The sequence below is a fragment of the Cuculus canorus genome, chromosome 4 (assembly GCF_017976375.1).
Source record: "Cuculus canorus isolate bCucCan1 chromosome 4, bCucCan1.pri, whole genome shotgun sequence".
Taxonomy (NCBI): Eukaryota; Metazoa; Chordata; class Aves; order Cuculiformes; family Cuculidae; genus Cuculus; species Cuculus canorus.
The window spans coordinates 14,349,154-14,361,795 of NC_071404.1; the positions used below are offsets into that span (position 1 = coordinate 14,349,154).

The window sequence follows — 12,642 nt, forward strand, 5'->3', positions numbered from 1 at the left end:
TTAAGACCATATCACTAGGAGATATTAAGGGTATTCAATTCCAGTTAAAGTCATTGGACAGACGAATCACCCTCAAATTTAAATCAAGATTTCTCAAAGTGCAATAAATACTTTGGAAGAAAAAGAAATGTCCTAATGCCCAGGGTAATGACTCTCCTTCATCATTAGATCTAGTGCTTCTGCTCCTGGCTCACTGGCTGCATTAATATCACTTTTTCCTAATGTGACTGCCTACACAGTATTTGAGATTTACAACTCAAGTGCAAAGAGTTCAGCTTCCCGTGAAATCTTCATAGACTGCAATGAAACTTGACCTGTTTGCAATAAAGCCAAAAGAGACAACTGGAGTAAGCAGTCTACATCTGTCGGCAGGACTGACAGACTCCATGCACTTCCATCATGCTTTGTGTTCAGATCGCCTAAATCTCTCTCAACTTTTATTTCTCTTTGTACTTTACCATTGCCTGCAAATCTTGAGATTCACTTAATAAGCTTTCTACCGCAATCATCTTCTCAGCCAGATTCTTCGCTATCTTCATTGCTTTTGCACATGAGCATTTTGAGTGGTCCAAAAAAGCCTGCTGGGCTTTGTCAATCAGCTTCCAGAAAGCTTCCATCTGTGGAATAAGAATAAAAAAACCAATCCATATTCCCTCATTAATCGTCTAGTATTTCACTACAGCGAGAGGCATATGAGTCTACTGAGATACAAGTCACTGAGACTACAGATAGCTGTCAGTCCTAGTTATAGTGAACATTTTGCAAAGCTAAAGAACTTATTTTCTATATTATGATACACATATTGGTGGCATGTGGGGTCAATCCTGACCCTTTAAAATGTAGTTATTCTGTATAACTCACTAAGAATTTGATGTTAGTTCTCCACATATTGCACCTATAACAGCTTATTATGTTGTTAGCATTAAAGGAAAAACTAAAAAAATAAACTGCAGCCTTTATTTTTCTGGGAAGTTTCTTTAGCTGTAGGAATAGGCACTCCAATCAAGCAATATTTTTGCTAAAAAAGAGAAACTGAAAATTGTCATTGTTTTTCACCGTCAAAGCCTTTCATAGCCACAGGCTACATAAGTGTCATATTAAATGCACTGGAATTAAGTACTACTTATGCAGTATCAGCACAACGTATGTGCCCATTCTGATATATTGTTGCATGAATAATCTCTAATTTTAAGCTCCAATCATTTTAAGCTCCAATCATTTTAAGCTCCAAACACTTATGACTGCACAACTGCGAATATTCTGTGCTCTTCAATGGGATTACAAGTAAATATAAGGATAAGAAAATGTATCCATTGCCAAGATTTGTATTAACTCTCTGAGTTTTCAAAAAAACTATGACTATGGCATCTGTGAGTATGACAAAAAAACCCCCTTTATATTACTGAGGGAAGCACGGATTAGTTCAAGGTCCATATGAAACTGCATACAGGGGAATCATTTTCAATACAGATGAAAAGCATCTGCTAGCATAAGAGTGACAGACCCACTAAAGGATGACTGCCACTGGTGAATAACTGCCTGATGTTGCTCAGGTAGGATGCCAGGGAGTTTTTATGTGCCTAACTCTGGAGGACTCTACACAATCAATTTTTCACTAGGAAAGTTAAATTTTTAAAAGAAACTTGACACAGATGTACCATCATTAACAGGATTTTCACTATTAATGTGAAGGCACAGAGAATCACAAGAAAGCTGAGAAAATCCCTAGTGAAGCACTTAAACATCAGACATTAAAAAATGTTAACTCCTCTACCAAAAAGGCCCAAGGCTGAGATGATGGGCTGTTTAGTCCAGGGCTGAAGTGCCACAAGTCAATCAGTGAAGGCAGCTCAGAGCCATCAGTCTGACTAGTTAGTCTCTCATTTTCACCAGCAGTGAATTTGCTCAAAGCTCAAAAACAGGACTGGGAAGTATAGCATCTTCCAGACTACTTAGTTTACTGGAAAATAACATGTAGAACATTCTTAACCTCTAGTTTCTAGCCTGCAAATTATTTGTACACACTGACACTAAGGTAGAGAAAAAAAAAAAAACCCACCCAAACTTCACTTTGACAATCAAATGTCTGCTCTCAAACTACATTTTTCACATATAAAAAAATGCAAATGTATTGTAATGTGCAGTGCTGCTAATGCAAAATATTTTCCTAAAGTACATGTGCAAAGCATGCTAAAATGTAATTATTTTCTTAGTCATTATTTCAGCTTAAAAATGTTTCATAGTGTCTTAGTTTCATATATCTAACTGAATAATACAACTTATTCAGTTATGGAAGATTGAAGAGAAGGTGCTAGGATAATATTCCTAAAAGTTAGACTATGCCTAGGCTTGAAATAAATCTTACTATCTGACAAGCAATAGAAAATTTTCAGTTTCAAACCCAGCATGATAAAACATTGTTTGTACAAAAGCCACACTGGCTCCAAAAGGGAGCGGGAAATACTTTGCTGGAGCAATGTCAAAATGTTTTCAAGACTCATGCACACCAAAAGTAATAACTGTGGACTAGTCAACACAACAGCTTAAAGAAAATAAAAAAGTATTCCCCATCAAAAGAATAACATTAAAACAAAATTTTAGCAGAGAAAAATTAGAAAGTTACATTATCTATTATGTGCTGAGAATATTCCTTTTCTTTCCTTTCTAAGTCTTCTACAGTCTGGTACTCGGAGTTATGGGCTCCGAACATATCAGTATTCTGGAGTCTAGAGTCAAGTTGTTTCCATAAGTCTTCAAAATCCTGGAAAAAAGAGCAAGTAATTTGTTGAGCAGAAAACCAGATATAATTTCTAAATTCAGGAGTGAATTTGCATGTCAGTTGTGGCTCATGGCTAAGGACACTGAACATGAGTGTTTAGAAAGTTCTGTCTCTGGGTAATGCACCTCCTACAGCAAATAAAAAACCTGCAAGTATATATATGACAGCTCCAAACTATACTCAATACACTTCCACTAGTATGTATGATCAAGACAGTTGTCCACCTCCATTGAATTCAAGTTTTCACAAACACTGTTCCATAAGCTTTCATACTAATAATCCTTTGTACCTATCCACAAATATTTCCATTCTAATGCATGTTTCCCATCTTAAATGGCAGCTATGAGTGTATACGCTGTGTTTGAAAGCAAAGAGAAATACCAAGGTATGATAATTGATGGGTGTTTCCTGCAGAGTGCTAGCATGCATGGACGAACACACCTGTAATGCTTATAAGGGACAAATTACAGGCTATGTGATTACATCAATTTTTAAGTTTTTCAGTCCTTTAAAACCAGGATGATTTTTTTCTGAAATCTGTCAGTACTGATAAGTACTAGCTTTCTGCCTTTACTTAGCAGCATGGTACTGAAATGGATTATGCTTCAGCGGCTGAAACATGCTTTATGTAACAAGCATTTCCTTTTAATATCACACAACTTTGAGTATCAATGATAGCCTGTGCCTTAAAGAAATGCAACCAGATTTTTACTAGCTTTTCGAACAACTTCATCAAAATTCTACAAATTTTTCTAACAACACAGAATTAAGAGAGAAATGCTGTCCGTTATAAATTAGAAAATGCTCAGACTTGCCAATGCAGTATTACATAGAGTAGATTCCAGTGCTAATGCTTTTGCTTATTACCAACATTTTTTACGTGATACCCATAATCAACCTCATTCCTTCCGTGATACACCAGCCCTAAGGCTGTCATATTTCCAATACCTTTCTCTCCAGGATACAGAGCATAGGAACCTCATACTGACACTTAAACAAGTAGCCTACTCCAGGAATTACTGCTTTTAATAAACAAGATTTAGTCTTTGTCTTGCAGCAGTTCAGTTAGGTGCACAAAGACATCGATGCCGTACAGCCTCGCTGAGGGTTAGGCTATTCTGGGACACATGCCTAATCAATAATGTATTATCTCTGTGTTTGTAATTTGAAGTCATTACCAGAAGTCCATCAGAAAAAGAGATTCACACACCAAATCTTGCTTTTCATTTAGTAAATTCAAACAACTTCAATACCCTGAGGATTTAAGGCAGAGGCAAAATCCACTTTGAAATAAATTATTAGGTACAACTACACAGATTCCTGATAGTCATTCATAGATTGTGAGACTGAAAGAACAAAATACATCTCAACATGTACAGCTAGCAATCGATAGACTTTAATGCCTAGATGTGAAATTCCCTCTGTATGTAAGAAAAAAAAATCATTACTGCGTGAACAATTAAAATACTGGACTAGGCTGCCCAGAGAAATGAGGAGGGTCTCCTTCAGTGCATATATGCAAGACTTGGCTCGGCAAGGTACTGGGTAGCCTTATATAATTCCCTTCTTCTTACAGAAGTTTGGACCAGACTATTTCCAGAAGTGGCTCTCAATCCAAACTTTTCTGTGTCTTTAATCTAGAAAATGGAAAGTGGAACCGTAGCTCTCATGGCTTGTTCAGCTTTGTTAAGTTATTTCCTTGTAATAATCTTAAAAATAGTATTATGACTCCACCTGAAATACATATTGATTGTCTATGTATGTCATCTAGTTCTAGAAGTAGAAAATGGATTTTGCTACAAGTACATGGATGAAAAAAGGATAAAGAGGAAAATAAGTATACTTTCCCATGCTACAAAAAAAACCCAAAACCTTGCATTTCTTTCTGGTTCTTTATTTCCTACTATCTTATTATCAGTAATGATACATGGACCCAGACAAAGACCTGATAACTGGAAATTTTTAAATCTGAGTGAATAACGTTCATGATGTTCTGTTTGTTCGAATGGATTCAACTACAAATACTTCTGTCCTTAACAAATCAGACACATTACTGCCCTGATCACCTCATACAACAATTATGGGGAAATGTGAACACGGTAATGGAGAGAATTAGTTCTAAGAAGCGGGTGCCTCTGCATTTCTTCTGAAGTAGATTACAGATGACATTGCTGTTTAAAAAGATTAGGTGACATAGCCTGCTGTGGCAGCTTACACCGACTGGTCAGATTAACTCCTGTTTTCTGTGGTCTGAAATATTAACCAACAAAACAACTTACATTTTCCAGAATTAAAAGGACCTTCTTGAATAAATCATCAGTGATCTTCTTTTTATGACAAAAGTCTGTGAGGTATATTTTGAGAACCTGAATGGACATCTGTTCAAAAGGAAGGAAAGAGAACTCAGGGTAAGTGCCTGTTCAACATCTTAAAGACATCTTTGTGATAGCTTTTGTTGATTTAAATCAATCAGTGAAACTACAGTGAACCATAAACAAAGTAACAGAAACACCATCAGAACTCTGTTGGACTTCCATTCTTTTGCTTTGGCTTTAGTAAAATACTAGAAGATTATATTGTGTTCTAACAAGGACAAGGACAGAATCTCATAACCAGACTGATAACCATCAGTCTCATAACCAGACTGATGCATCTGAAATTGTCCTTTACTGGACAATCTACAGATCATTTAAAAATACAAAGACCTTTATTTAAAGTTTGATGAACTCCTAAGCTAAATGATACTAACATATTCATTACTGTGATTTCAACTGTAGTCAGCCAAATGATGTATCAATCAATTTTACATACAATGCAAAAGCAACCATCTCAAGTTCTAGCTACCTTCTCTTAAAAAAAAAAACACCTATCTTCCAGTTGTTGGTTTTTGTAAAAAGGTTGTAATACTAGTGTCTTCAAAAAGATGTTTTTGAAGACCAGGATGACTTTTGCTTAATCTTTTCCCCTCTTGCCTCAATCGGATTGTCAATGCAAAGATAAAGGCAGTTCATTTCACTAATTGCTGTGGCATTTCCCACTGTGAAGATAAAAATATGTAAACAGCAACCTGCCTGTTACCTCTGTAGGTGAAAACAGACAATGCAGAAGTTGCCCACTTTAAACATAAAAACATAGATAAAACCATATTTACATGCACAAACAGTTATCAAAGTCAACATTTCAGCAAAATCTGGAAAACGTGTTATCAGTTGAGTAGAATACAAAATGCTAAAGCAGCTTTCCAATGCTTTGGATAGGAGTTTGACAAGTTTTGAACAGACAACAGTAAAATACAACATACTGTAAAAAGGAGGGGGGCAGAATTCAGGGAAACACTGAAGGAAGAAGATATGTTTCCTTTTCCTAGACCTGACACTAAGAAAGACTGACTCTGAAGTCAGAGAAGGCTGAGTGGAAAAAGAAGAAATTAACCTCTAAACTGATTTTTTTTTTTTTCCCTTTTCCCCTGCTAGTGAAAACACACAGCTATTCAAAGCTTCAGCTAAAGGTCAAAATCATCTGCCTTTTATGGCAATTTCTGGTGGGCCAGAAAGTTAAATGCTCATTTTCTCAGTGTTTCTGTGATTACATTACTATGTGGTTAATTTATCTTCATTTACAAATGGATGATTAACTTTGAGATCAAGTTCAACCTTCTTTAGTTAAGCTAAATTTCCTTCTGGAATCTATCATCTCAGGTTCCTGACCTCATCTACTTAAATAGGAATAAATCCCATCAGAAGAGAAACTGTTCTTCAGGTTTCCTTTCCTGCTTCATCTTTTGGATTGTGTGGAAATTTGTCCAGAAAATCCCAGAACAGAAACATTCTCACTGCATTTGACAAATTATATCATAAATGACCAATCTGTTTAAACAGAGGTTGGGAAAGGGGAGATAAGAGAAAGCTATATACTTCATGTCCAGATTTATACTAACTAAGCTAAAATTTGGTTATGATTCTGTACTTGATCCTAACTAGTCACCACAAACAATTGTACACATCCATTTTGGGGTTGTTTTTTGTTTTTCCCAGTCTGCTTTGGATGCTGTGTCTTAATGTTGTTAGCAATCTATGGCTTAAATGGGTACCTTAATACATCTATCATATAAAACTGTGCATGTGGCAATGGTAGTGATTCAGCTGAACTGAATTTTCAGTTTTACTCAAAGAGCTTGGAGTTTTTGGAGTTGCAATGCACAAGCATTGTACTGAAAACATAAACCCATCTATTAAATATATGTTTCTTTCTATTTTTATGACCTTCAAGTGCTGTATGTTATTCTCTGGAGTAAAGTTTAAAAAAAGATTTTTATATTATCTAGCCTGACCTTCTGCATTTCACAGCCCAATATATTTATTTACATTCTATTCCTTTATGAAGCTCATATATATGCAGAACAAAGAGAACGAAATAAAGAGAATGTACTGGAGAGATGCAACTCTGTGACACTGCTTCCCAGTTAGCTGGTAGTTTATGTCATTTCCTAAACAAATATTCAACTAAGATGTTCAAAACAAATAGCTACAAATGAGACATGAGTACCTACCATATGTTTTTCTCTTCTGAGTTCAGTATCAAGAAGCATGAGATCTTTTAAAATAAGACTGCAAAGGCAGAGCTTAACATCAAAACTAGAAGAAAGATTTAAAAAGTGTTAACATCAATATAAATGAAGGTCACATGACAGAGCAACACCACATAGTTTCATTTAATCATTAAATTCTCCAAAAAGCATTGCCCCTGGAACAGCAGGCAAGTCATTTCATTTCTGTGTTGTCTCTTTCAGATAAAATTTCCCTACATAAAAGTAAGCAAAACAAAACAGTGCTTTAACAAAGTTGGAGCCGTAGTTCCCTTTAGAAAAAGGCGAATACAGGCACGAGTGACTACAACAAACGTAAAACAAAGCTTTAAATTAAAATAGCTATAAGAATGAGCATTTTGAAAATATTCTTTGTCACTAATACCCTCCTCAGTCTCCATAGTGACACAGACATGATTTTCTTTATTCTTGCTAATGAGAATACAGACACGTATATACTCATCTAAGGGGCACCTTGCTGTTGCACAGCAGAAGGAAAATCAGAGCTGATAATCCATTTTGATTATCTCTGCCTGCTCATCATTGGAGTTTCTGAGAAAGGATAATTTTCTTACAATATGACATGAGTAGTTCCCGTTAATATGGACAGAACAGAACACTGCCACTTGCTGTTCTCAAGGCAACTATTGTGTAACTTGATGTTGTACCGTGCAGAGGACTCTCTCACCAGCTGAGCACACCACTGCACATGTGAACTGAGCATACAAGGAAAAACAAAGGGATCTCTTTATCTTAACAGTGATATACCTTTTATGAGACTGCTGCTGCCAAAGTTCTGATTCCCAGAATTGCATAAAGAACAAACTGACATTCAATATACAACATGATGCATTTCCTTCAGTCTCCTCAACCACTTTTTAGGGTTAGAAACAGGTAGTCTTGTTTTCATGTGGTGTATGCATGTGTTCAAGGTCAGCCCTTGGTTTACAGCAGATCTTTAGTGATTGTTCTGAAAAACATCTGAAAAACATTGAGGCATGCTAGGAAATGACCTAACATGAAGGCTGGTTTACTGCTTACCTCTCACATGTTAACACTTCAGGGAAGCTGGTCACCTTGAGGAAAGCTCGAGCCTGAAATCTGTCATCACTTGTTGTGGAATGTATTGTTGTGGAGGAACTGCAGTCCTCCTTGTCTCCCTGGCTCAGGGATCCCAGGCTGCCCGATGTAGATGTCTCCATGACCTGATTAGGCAGAACCGACTGCTTTGGATTCTCATGCAAAGATGGGTTGGATGAGCCATCTGCCAAGGGCTACAGTTTAAGGAAATTTACAAGGTCAATTAATACAGCACAACAGGGAGATAAACATCTCATGAATTTGCAGTGTTTGCTTTCAAGCAAAAAATTAAACAATACACACAGCAAAACTGTTTTTCATAAACTAAGATTCATCATACTGATGGGCTTCTGCACAGCCTGGAAAAGCATTCTTCTATTATGGCTATCTGCTTAGTATATGTTTTCTTACTGCACGGTAGATCATTGTGGGATTTTTCTCATGTCTCCTTGGACAGACCCAAGTTCTTCTAATACTAACCAGAAGAAAAGGTCTCTTGACTAGAGTGAAAATTGACTGAACACCATGTGAGGCACTGCAGGTTTCTGGGGTTGCTGAAAGCAACTGATACATTACAGAATAAGCCCTAAGTCCGTGGATCCCTATTGAACAGACTGGCAGTACGTTTTCTTCCATTACTTGACTGCAATTTACTCTGACACAGAATGATTGTCATTCATTTTTACGAGTAGAATCTAAAACCTTACCCGAAATTTCTGATTGATGGGATAGACCACTTTTGCCTTTAATGCAAATGTCGTGACGTTACTGTTCAGAGGAGACTCAACTTCCTGTATAAGAAAAAACAGAAAACCATTTGGGAACAGTAGCAGACCTGACAGTTTTTCTCTTTATATATCACATGCCCATTTTGGTTACACAGCTTAGGAATTGACAACTAACTATTTATGCACTGTTTCTGCTTTGGCACCAGAAGTCTTCTCAGATGTCTCATTCAGATTATGAAACTCGGAAAAGAGAACTGTCATTACCACTGCTCCAAAATGTTTTACTCCTGCAATACCTGCAATTCATAAGCTATTTTCATTTCAGCCCTCATGACCTTTAACAGGAACTAAAGATTTTACTTAAGAGACTGAAATTATCTTAATAATAGAAACTACTAAAGGATAAATTCCACATCATCATGGCTGTAAATTCTGGCTTTCAATTTAAATTAAGAAACAATAGATTAAATAAAACCAGTCATCTTTTTTTCCAGGAAGAACTTTTGTAGTACAAACCTTACCTATAATCTAGAGAAAATACCAATGTTCTTCCGAATAACTTTTTATAGATAATGCATTCTTTTCATACTATCTGTTATATCATGTAATCTGACTTCCTGCTGCTCCTCTTTCCTAGCCACTGCTTTATGCAGTGGAACAATGGGATAATCAGCTTTGCTTTGTGAGGTTATGTATGGCTTAATAAAAGGCTGGCTATAAGCAAATGATAGAATATTTAAATACAAGCTTCAGGAGACTTCCTATTCTACCTTTTTGGTTTTGTCATAAGACATGGAAGAATCTGATTTATTAAACACAATTTTCTTTGTATAGATTTTTCTAGACAACATCAAAGCACTAATAGAGTCTAAAAATAAAGACAGGAAGATATGAGCAAACTATGTTTTTCATCTTTTATCATTGCACCTTTTTATCTACTCTTCATTTATTTCCAGAAGTTGGTTTTTGATTTATTAATAAAGTTAAAAGCACAAAGTCAGTATGTAAAACACTTGCTCATCTTGAGCATTCCCACTGCTGTAGTACATGTTCAGAGACAGAAGCCAACAGAGCCACTGCAATGGCTGGAAACACAGCAGCTCCTGTCCAAAGCGACAGCCATATGTTGGTGTGCTAGAACTAATGCATCCTGCTTCTCAGCAGGCACGAGTAATACACAGTTATTATTAATATGGTAATTATAATACTATTGCAATGTGGAAGATCTCAGAATGAAAATACCCGTTTTTCTAAATGCTCTAACTTAACTAAAAGCATTTTCCATTTATGCTTCTTCACGAGATGTCAATTTGATGCTAGTAACAGCAAAAGCCTCTGGGAATTGGAACAAAAAACCCAGCGATAACGTCAGTAGTTAAATAGGGGGAGAAAGTCCCTTCAGATAAAAAGGTTACTTCTTAAGGCATTATAAACGATCTAATGCATCTGGGAAATGGATATAGTTGTGAATGGTCACCTTTTAAAAGACTATGATTCCATTTCAAAAGGACTGGTATATGCATGAAGTTATTTCATTACATAAGTTCTCTAACAGAATTTACACTCTGAAAGTGAATCTAACTCATGCTCACTTGTTACGCTGTACTTGAAGTCAAGTAAAATGACTAACCATGGTTTGTCACCATTTTTGATCACAAAACTGAAATGAAGATTAATTACGTGTCAGGATTTTAACCAACAGTTAAATGTTTACAGTAACATCTACCTTCTCCTTGTCTTGAAACTAGTTCTCATCACAAGCTAAGAGTGGCTGGCTTTAACCAACACTGGCTGCATGTATTTAATTTACGTATAACAGACAGAAAGAGTTAGCTGAACTGCACACTTTTTAAAATGTGTCATTTAACTCACAACCTTTAGCTTCAAATCAGCTCTGGGTGAAGGCAGTGATCTAACAAAGACATGGTAGGACTGGTTCTCAAGTTATATTGAGATTACCACCAAAAAAAAAGTGATTGAATTTTGATTGAGAATGGGATAAGTTTACACCTTCTCCTACTTTTCTTTCCAAATTGTTTCTCCAATTGTCCTTGAATCCCAGCTCACCACACTAGTGTTTCAGTACTTTTGGTCATTCAACTGCTGTGCAGTACATTAAGCTGGTACTTCATGGGAGAACTTTCCTATGCAAGAAAGGCATTGAAGATGCTGCTGTTCACAAACACTCATTTTACATCACTTATTTTTTCTCTCTCCATTGATCTACTCAGTCCAACTGAGAGTTGGAGCCTCTAGTGAGGTTCTAGAAGAGAAGTATTTATCCCAAGTTAGACCTGACTGACTAGGGAACTTTGTTATTGTCAAAATTTCTCTACTAAATTTTCTCCAGGAAAGAATACACTATCAACTATCAGCACTGATGCCAGTACTTAAGAAATTTTTCTTATGTCAATAGTGTTAAATTTTCCCATCAGCCTTTTGAAATTAGATACAACGTAGAGACAAAAGCAAGGAAACCCCTGTCCAAAAATAACTCAGGATCTTGATTAAAATATCCAAAACTAGTCCCCCAAGAGAAATGAATTCATAAGGGGAATGAGGGCTTGAAATGCTTGCATTCATAAGCAGCCATCAGCTCTCACTCTCTTTCTTGTGCTTTTTCTGAACACTTTTTCAGGGCTCAGTTCCAAATCAGATAAATTCAACACAGTTTAGACAAGGCCCTGAATGTCCTCATTGCTACATCCAGCAGAATGCACATTCACCAACAGGAGCAGAGCTTTACCTCCAGCACCATTTCCTTTTTTGATGTATAGGGTTCTGCTTTACTTCTCATGAGTGTGTGTTCTTTTTCATCAGAGCTGAAGCTTTCCAGAAGTCTCTGGGAATCACCCTTCTGAAATTGGGAAAGAAAACAGATAAAATGTAACACTGAGCTCATGCAGATTCACTGGAAACATCTTTTGACAACAGCCTGGATACACTTGTATCACTCCTGAAAATGACTGCAGTATTAGTTGAAAATTTTGAATACATACAAAATACAATCTGAAAATTAATGAGAATTTTACATATTCAAGAAGGAATAATTAAAATTAATGAATTTTATTAATTTGATTTGTCAGTCCACAATTAAAATTTCAATCTGACAAGTTGTAAGAGTTGTAAATGTGTCGTGTCATACCAATCCACCTGCTCCCAAAATTTCTTACTACAGACTACAGCGTTGAGCTCAGTCTGAATTCAAACTTCCCAGTTAAAGCAAGTTAACTTAAGTTGTCCATAATTACCTGCAACGAAAAGAATGCCCAGTATTTTTGCTCTCCCGCTATAAGGAAAAGCTTTCTAAATGCAATTTTATGCGTGGGAAAGTTCCTGCCAGGAAAAAATTACCATCAAAACTGTGTTTTCTCCTTCCCCCCAAACAGCCTATATCAATGGCTTTTACCTCTCTAACAAACATGCAGAGACACTGGTATGGACACACACTATACAGGAACAAACCCTCC

At 36.3% G+C, this 12,642-nt stretch overlaps 1 protein-coding gene across 7 annotated transcripts in view; it reads right to left on the reverse strand.

Moving 5' to 3' along the window:
• The window catches only part of EVC (EvC ciliary complex subunit 1), a 72,625-nt gene that overhangs the window by 56,254 nt on the left and 3,729 nt on the right, over positions 1-12,642 (reverse strand). For all 7 annotated transcript variants that reach the window (XM_054065125.1, XM_054065127.1, XM_054065121.1 and 4 more), the window contains exons 2-8: positions 11,919-12,029; positions 9,152-9,235; positions 8,406-8,638; positions 7,329-7,413; positions 5,059-5,157; positions 2,624-2,761; positions 459-617 (exon numbers count right to left, since the gene is read on the reverse strand). In XM_054065125.1, the coding sequence (XP_053921100.1) occupies positions 459-617; positions 2,624-2,761; positions 5,059-5,157; positions 7,329-7,413; positions 8,406-8,638; positions 9,152-9,235; positions 11,919-12,029 (909 nt within the window). The remainder of the gene's footprint in view (positions 1-458; positions 618-2,623; positions 2,762-5,058; positions 5,158-7,328; positions 7,414-8,405; positions 8,639-9,151; positions 9,236-11,918; positions 12,030-12,642) is intronic.